Source organism: Aptenodytes forsteri, unplaced genomic scaffold, assembly GCF_000699145.1.
Source record: "Aptenodytes forsteri isolate BGI_AS27 unplaced genomic scaffold, ASM69914v1 Scaffold149, whole genome shotgun sequence".
Lineage (NCBI taxonomy): Eukaryota > Metazoa > Chordata > Aves > Sphenisciformes > Spheniscidae > Aptenodytes > Aptenodytes forsteri.
Window position 1 is genome coordinate 159,279 of NW_008795560.1, and position 12,729 is coordinate 172,007.

The following is a 12,729-nucleotide window of genomic DNA, read 5'->3' on the forward strand; positions in this document are numbered from 1 at the left end:
GCACCCAGGATCTCAAAACGCTTCCTCCAGAAAGCAGAGCTGCTCAAGCACTTCTGCCACATACTCAGCTTTGAATGCTGTTACACAGCAGCAGTTGAAGAACAGAGTGCTTTTAAGAAGTCTGAAGTCTAAGGGGGGGTTAAAATAAAAACTGAACTTTCTAGTCACAGAGATCTAGAGCTCTTAGAGCTTGTTCTGGAGCTCCCTCTTGAGGCTAGATACTACACTATATTAAAGACATTGCTATATCCTCATAACGGATTCTACTCAAAATGAAAGTCTGTCCTTGCAAAAGAGGTATTATCAAAGGCATCTCCTCAAACCTCTGTACACTACTTCACGGAGGGCATTAGATGCTTTTGAGTTACAAGCGCTGCAATCTTAAAAAGATGGTGAGAAGATAAGCACATGTTAAACACAAGAAGATAAACTGAAGAGGTGCTTTACTTACACACCTTTGGTAGCCAGTGCAGGGGCACCACAGACAGTAAAACCTCTGTTATTGTGAATCATGAAATGGAACAGTACCCACTGATGATGGGAAATTAAGTGTTGTCTATTTGTAAAGAAACTGCAACCTCACTTGATTTATTTAAGGCTGTTAACATGTCCCACTCTTTGGGTGACCTTTTAGCTACTCTAAGCATCCATCTGTCTCCTTGCTAGAGCTACCTTGTTCCACAACACCCGATGGCATTACTCCATCATCTTTGTTGCCACAAGCTGCTACATGGGCTGACACCTCTGGTTTTTAACGTGCTGAATCAGTGTTTGCCAAAGATCGGAAAACTCTTTAAACCGGTTCTGCTGAAATTTCACTCTCAAAACCAGTATCTTTCCACAAGTTCTAGAGGGCCCCCACATGGAAGAAGCTTTCAACACAAATTCACGAGAAAAGGATTTCTCCAAACTCCTGCTGAGAATTTTTTCCTCTCCTACAATTGCTAAAGGTTCAAAATCAGATGGCCAAGGAAGTCTTTGGAAGCAGCGCAAGAGCCAAAAGAACAAGCCTTGCCTATGATGGTCGTATTTTACTACTGCTGGGCCTGCACTCAGCACTTTCCTCGGTCCTGGAACAAACATCCGTGCTGGCCAGCTGAGTCATCTATGACCTCTGCTTTAATACTGTTGAGACTACCAAATCTGTGGAAACGGATTTCTATGAGAATCCATAATTGAGAAGATATTCTTTTTCTTCTAGTCATACTTTTCCAAGGAGGCTCTCCCTGCCATCTCTTTAATCAAAAAAAAACATTTTTAACCCTCTTCCAGGTCAAGCTGTGAGGTCTTCCACAGACTATCGGGGATCAAAGATACATAATTTTAAATCTTACATCCTATGACAAGGCTTGTCGTTTTAGTCAGCTTTTTTATTTTAGTGCGGAACGGGTTTCAGCTTGAATGTCTCAGAACAGCAACACACAGTTTATTCAGTTGTCCTCAGTGATTAAGTAACACTAAAGAAACACTGAAGTCTGGAGAGATGCTAGCTCCTCCCACCGCGTGCCTTACTGTGCTTGAAAGGTGCAAGGTATTTGTCATTTCATAAATGTAGCCCTTAATTTGATGCATCAGTTCTAAAACAGACTTGCTGTTTTCAGATGCCAGGTCACAGCCAGATCACCTTCTAAAGCAGCACAAATTTTTTTATTAACCCTTTGCTAGAGTCTCCCTTCTCTACATTCTGTGAAAAAGACAAAACAGACAAAAAAGAACCAACAAAAAACCCCACACTAGCTAGAATCAGATCTTATTTGATCAGCACAGAAGCTTGTGGAAATTGTGTACAACTCATGAGCTATACCAAGTGCAAGACTAAAAAGAATGGCTTGAAACTTGGACCTAGAAAGAGTCTCTCTTCTCTACTGCCAGAGGGCATCGACCTAAGAGTTTTAGGTCCCTAAAACCAAAAGACATCACAATAAGCCACCAAAAACATCAAAGCAGGTTGGGAATACATATCATAGCCCACATTAGGTCCTAAGTAATTTTCTAGAAGTTAAAGATGTTTTCTTACTTTTCATGGTGCCCTCCTCCTCTTCCTCTTCTGTGTTTATGACCATTGTACCCAACTGGGATTCCAGGGTGCCATCATGTTCTATCATCGTGTTGGCTCCATCACTCATTGTGTTGACAGCTCTTATGGTACCAGTTTCATCTCCGCTCGCCCTCACCATGGTACCTGAATCTGTTTCATCTTCTTCCTGTAAAAGGATGCCGTAAGTACATTTTTACTGACGGTGGTGAAGTCTCATGAAGAGTGTCTGTATTCAAGGACACTAGCAAGTCATACTAATTCAGAGATTTTTACAAATACAGACGGAGGCCAACGACATTTTATTTTATGCACTTAGTTCTCTCCCTGTCATCTCCAAGCAGGTAATGAAAAGTCTTCATACTTTTCTGCCAGCTTGATAAATAAGAGAACAGATAAATAATCAGCAAAAGCTTCTCAATGCAACTTGTATCTCATTTCTGACCTGGTGACCTGTCTGTAAGAGTAGATTACAATACTCATTCAGTCATTAGCGTTTCTAGTAAAGTTGCCAGTTTTAACAGTTGACCTAAACCTCCTATCTCAAGTGGTACAGTTCACTGAGGAGTCATTAGTTATTAGACAGCAACAGGTCTAAGTCTGGAGTGCATGTGGCACACTGAAGAAAAACGATCACCCTATTTTTTAGGAGTCTGTCTTTAACATTTAGGTAGTTTTACCTGCTATAAACTTCAGAAGCACTGAAGAAGAATGAACTGAATTTGCAAATCTTTAAAAAGGAATGAAATAAATTATCAAAGTCTAGTCATTTTTTTCAGATGAAAATTATTTCTTAACTTTCCACTTCTTACCAGGTACTAATATTATAGAAGTTTGAATTATTGCTGTCAAGGCTCAGGAGACTGACTCTGTAGGAAAACACAAGCTCCTGAAACAAATTCTGGTAGTACAACTTCCTGGCAGCTGATTAAGTTAGCCAGAGGTAGTAGTTTTATTAGGTGGTGTGTGCTTCACTAACTGTATATTGTGACTAGGATTTAATGAAGAACAAATTTCCACAATCTATTTAGTTTCTTGGAAATGTGAACCAGCTATCCAACTACAAGAAGAGAAGTCAGTTCCTAGGTTTACAGTAGAGTTTCTAGGCATCTCGCCTTGGATCTTATAAGGATGAAGTTCACAGTTCTTTATGTGTGACCATGGGCTTACTGATCTGTGTTAGTGTCAGAGGGAAAACACAGGTCTCGCACATCAAGCTGTAATACTCCATCTCAGTGTCACTGAAAGTAAGTAGTACACCCCTCCACGTTCTGGTCTTCCATGCATTTTATCTGTTCTGTCAAGGGTGTCTATAATAATTTACTTCCCAACCTCAAAACCAATAGCAAGAGGAGGAGAAAAACTACACGAGACATTAATGGAGGAAAAGTAATTTTATGTGGAGATGAGTGGGTGAGAGGAAGTAATAAACGTTAGCTACACATCATTTAACAAAGGACTACAGCAGAAATTTCCACAGCACTTGGGAAGTGCTGGGGAACACTCTTCTGCTAGCAGACACAGAGTAGAGAAGCTTCGGGAAAACACACACACCGACGGAGACCACTCAACTCCACTACATAGACACCATCTCTCAGCAGCGTGACTCCAGATCAGTCAGAAATGAAGGAGAGAGGGTAGGGACAATACTCTTAGAGTCAACATCATGGCAACATGACCAATAAAGTTACTTCCACACTGAACAAATAGGCAGTCCTAAACTGAAAACTAGATGAACAATGTCTTCAGCATAGATACTGTGGACCATGCTATTCAAGTCTAACCTCTGAAAAGGACTCTGGCGTACAATGCCTTTTGTTGCCCGTTTCATTTATTCAGGTTGAAGCAGGCAGAGGCTCAAAAAACAGCTTTCAACATGCTTTCCATATTCACATGCTGTAACCACTGAAACAAGGAGCCCGAGCTTAAATTCACAGCAATCCCCTGGACACTTGTCATGCCCTCACCTCAGGTTTCTGTCGGTTGCTCTTGTGTAGTAGAAAGTTTCTATAAGGGGGGTTCTAAAGCACAACAATAGTAAAACAATATAACATACTTATATCATAGTGCATCACAGACGATATTATTATTTTATACTAGAAGAGCAGTCTAAGAACTGAATCTACAATGAAAAATTCTCATTACTGCATAAATAATATAATCCAACTGGGAAAACATATCAAGTCTTTTGCATACACTACTTTGTAGACTTACTCAATCACAGGTCTCTAGCTACACTCTAAGCTAAACAATAAGCCATACATGCTGGCTATCCGACTCAAATATAAAGATTGAGCAGAGACCAAGCATCAGGTTAAGCAGTCAAAGTAGAAAACTCAAGAACTAAGTCAAATCCACAGGCAATTGGACAAAATATTGCAAAACCAAAACCCAAAGCAGCTAAGCCTTATGAAAGGAGCAAGAGTTTGGACTTCGTACACTGTTGCTATTAAATACTCACTGAGTTTTCTTCATCATCTTGATCTAGTTCACGCTGTTGCGCCTCTTGACGTTTCAGCTTGATATCCATTGCTTCATTAATCAAGTCTCGCAGAATTGACACTCCTTTGGCACTTTTAACAAACGGATGCTGAGGAGTATTTTAAAAACAAATAAGCACCGCATCCGAACCAAGATATAACAGTAAAACACTGTTACTATGGCCTACTTCCAAACAAAATTAAGGTTTAACTCAATGTATTACTAAAATAAAAATCCAGTACTTCTGTTTGGCACAGGAGGGAGACCTCCCACCCTCCAAACATGCTGCAAGGGCACTACTGCTGTGAGACCTTGGGCTCATTCCCCTCCCACCACTCTACTTATTTCTTTCCTTAGCAGCTTAGCTGTCAAGAACCAACTACACAGATCATCACCACGCCTAGACTATTCTGAGCAATCGCTTTCATTTAGCCTCTCTTTTTTAGCGTTTTAAGAGGCGGTTTCTTGGCACTGCTGGTGAGAATCTGAAAGTAAAAAAGAAAAACTCCGAAAGCTAAACAAAAAAAAAAAAACAATCCAGAGAAGACAAAGATAGGAAGTTGAAGTTAGACTGGTTCTTAGAGAATAACTGAAAAGTTGAAGTTGAGTGTAAGATTTTTAAAATGAGATATTAAAAAGTAAAATCTGTAGTGAGCAGGAGCAGCAAGAAATGAAACCAACATCTCCACAGACACGCAGCACTGCCTACCCTAGCAAGCCTTCTCTAGACCTTATGTTCTTGTAAGAAAAGGCAGACCTGCAGAAGCTGTGTTGCAGTGGCACGCTGCTCCGGGCTCTTAACAAGACACTGTTTTACAAAGTCCGTAAAACTGTCTGACCAGAGCTCTGGTTTCCGGAATGTTGGAGGAGGATTGGTAGGAATCATGAAAATTGCCTGAAAACAGAAGAATATTCCAGATTTCCAAACAAAGTTTAAAGCTTTCCAACAATACAACATAAATACACACAAACATACACTGGTACTAAAGAATGACAGACATTTCAAGTTTGCTTCTTCTGAAGAGTTTCTGCCAATATTATACACAAATTTGCTCAGAGGGATCAAGTAGCAAGAAATCAGACTTTCCCCACCAGGTGCTTACACCTCTGTCTGAGCCATTATATGCCCCAAAAGGTGTGAATCTGCCATTTTTAAGTCTTAAAAATTTGTACTTGCATAAAAAAAAAAACCCTGCTTTGGATAATATAGCTGAAAATATGTTTCTTCACATCCAACACAGGGAGCTTCAGCTATGTCTTAACAGAAGAGGATCGTGATTTTCCTTCCCATGTAGATTCTCCTTCTCAAAGACCTGTTTTTCATTTAATCAACAGTACAAAGAACCGACAGAAAACAAACCATTTACTCTAAACTAAAAGCAAGATGGTATTTTGATGTTATTCAGCCAGCTATAATAGCAAATCCTTTCCATGCAGCAATACATTTTAAAAGGCCACAGTCTTTACCCTCATAGGATGAATATCTGCATATGGTGGCTTGCCCTCAGCCATTTCTATTGCAGTGATTCCCAGAGACCAGATGTCTGCAACACAATTATACCCAATTTCTTGAATCACTTCTGGAGCCATCCAAAATGGGGTCCCTATAACTGTGTTCCGCTTTGCCATGGTGTCCTGAAAAGAAGAGCAGAACAAAGATCCAGACAATGGCAATTGTATAAGCCACAAACATCCATTAATGAATTATCACCCTAATTATCTTTCACTTGCACACATGCTTATTATTAGATTCAGCAAGACTGGGATACAGAGGGCTGCAAAGAGGAATTGAAATGTGCTTACAGAAGTTACAAATATCCTGAAGAAAACAGCAAATGCTATTGCAAACCATTACTTAGGTATAGCAGCTTCCACAGAGGAAGCTCTGCTCTAATCCCTGCTGGTTTAGCATCTCATTATGTTGATGTAAAGTGCTAAAAACCAGTTTAGAACAATTTCTCAAAGTCTTCACAAGCACGTCATACTCGCACGCAGGTTAAAAAGATAAACTGAAGTGTACACAACCATCTTGGTTTTACTTACCGTAAGTTGTCCCGCCACTCCAAAATCTGCAAGTTTAGCATGTCCCTCTGTATTTAGCAATATATTTCCAGCTTTGATGTCCCTGTGTATTTTCCTCATAAAATGCAGGTACTCTAGTCCTTTCAGCGTTGATTGCACTATTGTAGCAATTTCCTCCTCTGTGAGCTAAAGAAAAGACGAGTTACTGCCAACCTACCAGTTGCTGAGAGTAACACTATTGTGTTCCAGTCTACGTTTTCCTGAGATTCACTAATTGCTATTTAATTGCCTTCGCTAAAGGTTGCCATACTAATGGGGAATTAGTTAGCGACTTACAGCATTATGCAGTAGAATTAGATTACAACCAGAACGCATATACACACGTACCATATTTCACATGCCATAACCCTTTCTCAACTAGTAATTCTTATCCTGCAATAACCAAAGTAAGGCAAAGTGAAGTCCATTATTCAGAATCGGTCTGGGTTTTCAGGAAAGCCAACAAACCAAAATCTGCTCCACCGATTACATTATCCAGATAACCAAAACTTGATGAATGTAATCAGCTTTCCCATTTTCAGAGGAACAAAGGACCTGCATCTCAAGTTATGGCCAATGTCAGGCATTGAACACCGTGAGAATTATGCCCAAACGCCGGTGCACAAACTACTCTGCTTCCTTGAGCTGCTGGACACTCATATTTCCCATTCATACATTCAAAGGAGAAAGGACGTACAGTTTTATTTCGTAATCGAATAATATCAGACACAGATCCAGCGCCGCAGTATTCCATGACTATCCACAGGTCTGTGTTCTTAAAATAGCTGCCGTAGTATTTCACCACATGAGGACTATGAAATGTGAAAAAAGGAGGAGACAACAAAGGGTCAAATACCAGCAACCAGCATAACTGAATAACCAAAATACACTGCAGAGTCCCTAAGTATGTTTTAGAAATTCAGAACTGAAGTGCCACTGAAACTCTGATCAAAAGTATTCCAAAATCTCAGCTTGCACAGAGCTACTGCAGTCCTGCCAAGCCTGCTCCCCACAGCGGTGCTCACCTGACCTGCCAATAAGTCAGTTCAGAGAGCTAAACTGTCTGAAAATAAATCCTATAGAAATAAGGAGCCATTAGCCTTCAATCTGGTTTAGTTCCCTGAACCAGATTACAGCAAGGTCAGTGCTGTGGCAAGCAAGAAGGCAGGACAAGGGAATGAGAAACACACCATGGCAGTCCCTGATAAAGTTGCTGCAGAGCATTTGCAACCAAATGGAAACATTAAATAAGGTCCAAAGTTTGCTGGAAAATAGCTATCATGTTCATTAAGAGGAATGTTCCCCCACTACCACATGCACCTACTTGTTTCCACAATTTAGTCCAGGATGTATTTGAGGAATCCGGTACAACCTAAGACTGTCTCTCACAGTCAGCTACCTGGCTGCCCAAAAAGCAAACAACCTGGTAAAGCATATTGATCAGAATAACCACCTGTCCTCTGAAAAAGGTAAAGCAGAAAACTAACAGAAAGACTATTCCTGATTTTGTGGGAATGGAGCCAAGGAAGAAAAGTGCACTTAATCTATTCTCTGCTGAAGATTCTCTAATGAAAAACTAAAACTAGCAAGTCAGTCACACCACCAGTGTCCCTTAATGCTTGCGCAGAAAACGTGATGCTCCAGTGATTCATTCCCTCTGCTATTCATAACTGTAAGGTCTCATTTTAGGCCTTACAATGTTAATATTTAATTTCTTTTAGGAAAGAGACACCTAGTAATGCTTTCCAAGTTACGCAGTAAGATTTTTCACGAACAAATTCCTTTAAAGTTACATTTTGTTGTCTGCCACCAGTCACCTTCATTTAAAGACAAAGTGAACTGCAAAAGAGTAAGTGACTGGGACCATAGTTTTATGTTGCTGACTTAATATATTTTAAATGGTGTTCCATGCCTGAAGTCCATCAAAGTAGAGTTTCTTACGGCTAAATTCATAATACCAGAAGAAATTAGTATATTTTAAACTTTCAGCCTAGGACACGCTTTGAGAGGAGGTCTTCTGCGCCCACGAGCTCTTCGTTAGCTAAGGTAGTACAACATCTTTTCCCCATAAGAAACATGCAAAGACAACCCAGAGAGCCAACCATCAGCCCGCAGAGCTGCCGGCAAGTTATTCTGGGGATGCTCAGATCAGCAGACAGCTTGTACCGCACTAGAACCTGCACAGGCAGAAAATGGCCGGGAAGGACAATTCTGCCACTCAAGCAGATGACAGCATGTAGGTAATGCACATGCAAGAGCGGTCATGCGTTAGTGGCTCTCATCCGCATGCCCCTTAAAAACAAAGAAACAAAACCCCCTCTTCTTACAGTTTTCTATGTCCATACCAAAAGTTGTTTAGAATTCATTACCCCTTTGGACATGGGAACTGCTGTTCTAGCACACAATCAAGTTACCACTCTTCAACAAGTGATGGTGCATGGGGAGAACCGCAGTAACTGCTCACACGCTTGGGTCTTTGCTGGCAGCAGGTGCAAGGTTATTCAACTTAGCTTAATGCTCTCTTGTTGCAAGCTAAATTTTTGTTGTCTTACCTTTACTTGGATTAACACTACCCAAATGGTCAGTTAACATGATTCAGCTGATACGAGGTAACTTGATCGTACAAGTCCGGCCTTTTAAAAAACATTTAAGGCAACATCATGGCTTTTTCTTGATTAAACGCCAGATCATAGACAATACTTTTCTTTGCATACCGATAACAGGTTTTGCAGTATACATTTACCTGTCACATTGCTGCATTATGGATATTTCCTTTATAATCTCTTGCAGGTCAGATTCCACAGGAACTTGTTTAATTGCAACAACTTGACCCGTTTCTTTATGAATGGCTTTGAACACACTGCCATAGGAACTATGAAACAAAATATTAAACAAACACGGAATGCAATAACATTTTTAAAATGCAAATGTTATGGTTTTGCTTTTCGCAAGCGCAGCCATCAGGTAAAAAATTAACTACCCTTCTGCTAAAAATATTTTATATTTCAATGTAAATAATCAGTCCACTAGCTTCTAAACACTATAATAATACCAGTAAGTCACAGCACACTGTGACGGTCAGAAAGGAGCCAACCATCGTTACACTGCCCACAGCTTTGGAAGGGCATTTTACACTAATCCAACCAATACAATTCTCTCTTTTTCCAGCATACAGTCCCAGCTGAGCATCAGCAAGAACTACGGCTCTGGTCAGAGAGGTTCACTTGTTCTTGTCAGATATTATCTGTCTTATTTCCAGCTTCTTTACTTACAGCAGCCAGGCAGATTTACAAATCAGTTTTTTCAAATGAACTGCTTAAGAAGGCAAACACGTCACTCACCAAGTGTTCCCACGCTGCTCTGCCTTACTAAGTGGCACAATGCAACAGAAGTTAATTTCCACCACGCGGATCTTCCGCAAGAGGTTCCAGGGATGAACTACAAAACCTCTCGGGTTCCCACAGAGCCCTATCAACTCCAGATTGGCGTTTTTCAACAATGTTTTAACTCCCTACTGCTGAGCCGTAAGCTACTGTTTGGGATAAGATATCTTACTCTTGGGAAACAAATTCTTTATTCTGTTACTAACCAAATACTGTCACTATGTCAGTACATACCTTTGCAGTAATAGGATCCTGACAAAAGTGAAAAATCAGACACCACTGAACACATACCCATTACACAGATTTGTTCTTAGAGAAACGTACATTGGGCACATCGGAATAGAACACATACCCTTCTCCAAGCTTCTCCAATACGTCAAATACTTCTTCAGGTTGTTTAGTTAAACTATCTTCATCTAACTTCTTCAGCTGCCTGTATATGTAAGAATAAAGAAATTATTACATTTAATTTTACGGCAGGTTGGGCTTTGTTGAAACAGAAGAATAAATAGCACCACTTAAACGTACGCAAGGCTTCGCGTGAAGTAAATCGATCATGAAGTAAGTTTGTTTCACCTGACCAGGAGACCGAATATTATTAGCATCCAATAGCACAAGAGGACTGGGAATTACAGAGAAGAGAATTTGATCAGGCACACAAATCTACAGTTCCCCTTGGTGGAAACGCATCTCGGGATCTACACACTGGTGGTCAAATCCCACCACAGCACTGCAGAGTCTTGCAGCTATTGAACGTATCTGCTGAAGTTCAATACCTTGAATGGAAGGATATGTACTAAGGCATCAGGGAAGATGCACGGCCTTAGAGTATGTGCGGAATACATTTACTGGGAGGAAGGAGGCAATACTGATCTCGCCTGTACATTTTTAACATCAGAAGTTCAGATTTTAACTTTGTGGGCCTGGACATATACTAGGAAAAGTCTATCAGGAAAAAGAAAAAAAGGAAAGGAAACCACTATCTGACTCCTTCAGGATCTTAATGCTGTATGGTCCATCCCTCTTAAATGCATTGCTAATAAGAGTCAGCTGAAATACTTTCTAGGCAAAAAAACCATGCTATGTACTGTGATCCTTCACTTAGCCCCCCTTGCCCCCAGTACAAATTTCAGGGAGATTCCATACACAAAGCAACAAGATCAAACACATTTGTTTCAGTCCACCTCTACCACACCGGAGAGCTGTTCACCAAGAAACCTCCTGAAACAGCTAAGGACTACATAAAAAAAAAAGTTCTGAAAACAAAGCATTTTCCTGTCGAACAAACAGTATCCAATAGCCCACAAACAAATACTCTTTCATTTTCACACAAACTAAAAAAAAAAACAAAATTAAAAAAAAATCTAAAACAACAACAAACTACAACACAGAAAACACCCAAACAAAAAAACCTCCGAAGTCCCCAAACCAGCCTGTACAAGTTTTTGAAACACAGAAACTTATTAGTCTTGGAGTTTTCAGAACTTACTGGTCTCACAGCAAGCAGTGTTTAAAATGAAATGCGTGTGGTCGCCTGCAACTGCAAATTACTACTGAAAGCTCTTACTACTGCTGTTAAAGATCACGACTCCAGCCACAGGCATACTAATTTTTATACTAAATATATAATTTTTTTCCCCAGTTTCTTCAGAAACAGAGTGAGAAACCACTCATTGATTCCCTGGCTATTATGTTTACGCACAAAAGCCATATGGGAGGAGCAGCTCACGCATGGAGTACATACAATGGCTTCCTGAAGCAAAGGAAACATTATAAAGCAGCAGACTCAGGAAGTGGTGAAATACTGAAAGTAGTCACTAGCTTCCCTGCAAAGATAAGCGTTAACCAGCAGAATGTTACTTGTCCTTGTGAAAATGGGGAGGGAGGAAGGTGTGGGAAGAGGAGAAAGGGGAAAAAAAAAAAAAAATGTACGTATCGGTGACCACACAAGCCGCAATTTCCAAGGAGCCCAAAAACTGGCGACGCAAGAGGCAGGTCCTTCTTGCTGAAGGTAAGAGGAGGCCTAAATTCTGTTTAAAAAAAAAAAAAAGGCTTTTCATATACCCAAACACAATAACCGGACAACTGCTGCCCTTGCATCAAACCACCTCATTTCTGCTATAGTCAAGGAGCGCGATTACTTTGCACTGTCCAGTTCGTCCAGCGCGCTCGCTGCTGTCAAAGGCACGCTCTGCCTTTTTACTGCATGCTTATACCACACGGGTAGAACAGCCACACAAAACCAATCCCGCCTAAGCTGTTATTCAGATCTAATCTGAATCATCCTCCAGCTAAACACCGGCATAAGCAATTACAGAATAAAACCAGACTTTTTTCTAAGAGAAGATACATCGCTGTTTTGTTGTTTAACAAAAAAAAGACGATGTCACTGAGGACCAGGGCCGGCAGCTTCCTTTGTTCGCTGCCGAAAGCGTTCCCTGGGACCCAGCTGCAAACCACTGATAGCGTTCTGACAGACCGATGCTTCATTCAGAGTGCTGCCGATCTCCAAACTGCTCCCTCCGCAGGCCCACCCCGCCGCAGCCTGGCGCTCAGAGACAGGTGGCTCACGGCTTCGTTCGGGGGTCGCCCCGAAACCCCTCGATGAGCCGGGCTCGCACCTCGCCGGCGTGACTGGGCCCAGCGCGGGGCAGCGGGAAGGCAGGCAGCGCCCGTGCTGTGCGCCGAGGCTGGGCACGGCACCGGAGGGCCAACAGACCCGCCCAGAACTCACCCAGAGAGAGGCGAGGAAAGAGGAGGCTACCGGGG

General features: G+C 41.2%; 2 protein-coding genes across 2 annotated transcripts in view; one reads left to right on the forward strand and one right to left on the reverse strand.

Annotated features, from left to right (window-relative positions):
- Nucleotides 1-10,388, reverse strand: part of STK4 (serine/threonine kinase 4) — a 45,756-nt gene extending 35,368 nt beyond the window's left edge. The window contains exons 1-9 of the mRNA XM_019472834.1: nt 10,313-10,388; nt 9,321-9,449; nt 7,275-7,389; nt 6,560-6,724; nt 5,984-6,151; nt 5,274-5,411; nt 4,497-4,625; nt 4,003-4,056; nt 2,018-2,204 (exon numbers count right to left, since the gene is read on the reverse strand). Of these exons, the coding sequence (XP_019328379.1) occupies nt 2,018-2,204; nt 4,003-4,056; nt 4,497-4,625; nt 5,274-5,411; nt 5,984-6,151; nt 6,560-6,724; nt 7,275-7,389; nt 9,321-9,337 (973 nt within the window). The 5' untranslated portion in view covers nt 9,338-9,449; nt 10,313-10,388. The remainder of the gene's footprint in view (nt 1-2,017; nt 2,205-4,002; nt 4,057-4,496; nt 4,626-5,273; nt 5,412-5,983; nt 6,152-6,559; nt 6,725-7,274; nt 7,390-9,320; nt 9,450-10,312) is intronic.
- Nucleotides 10,389-10,516: 128 nt separating this feature from the next.
- TOMM34 (translocase of outer mitochondrial membrane 34) overlaps nt 10,517-12,729 on the forward strand; it is a 7,186-nt gene continuing 4,973 nt past the window's right edge. The window contains exon 1 of the mRNA XM_019472825.1: nt 10,517-10,521. Coding sequence (XP_019328370.1) covers nt 10,517-10,521 — 5 coding nt within the window. The remainder of the gene's footprint in view (nt 10,522-12,729) is intronic.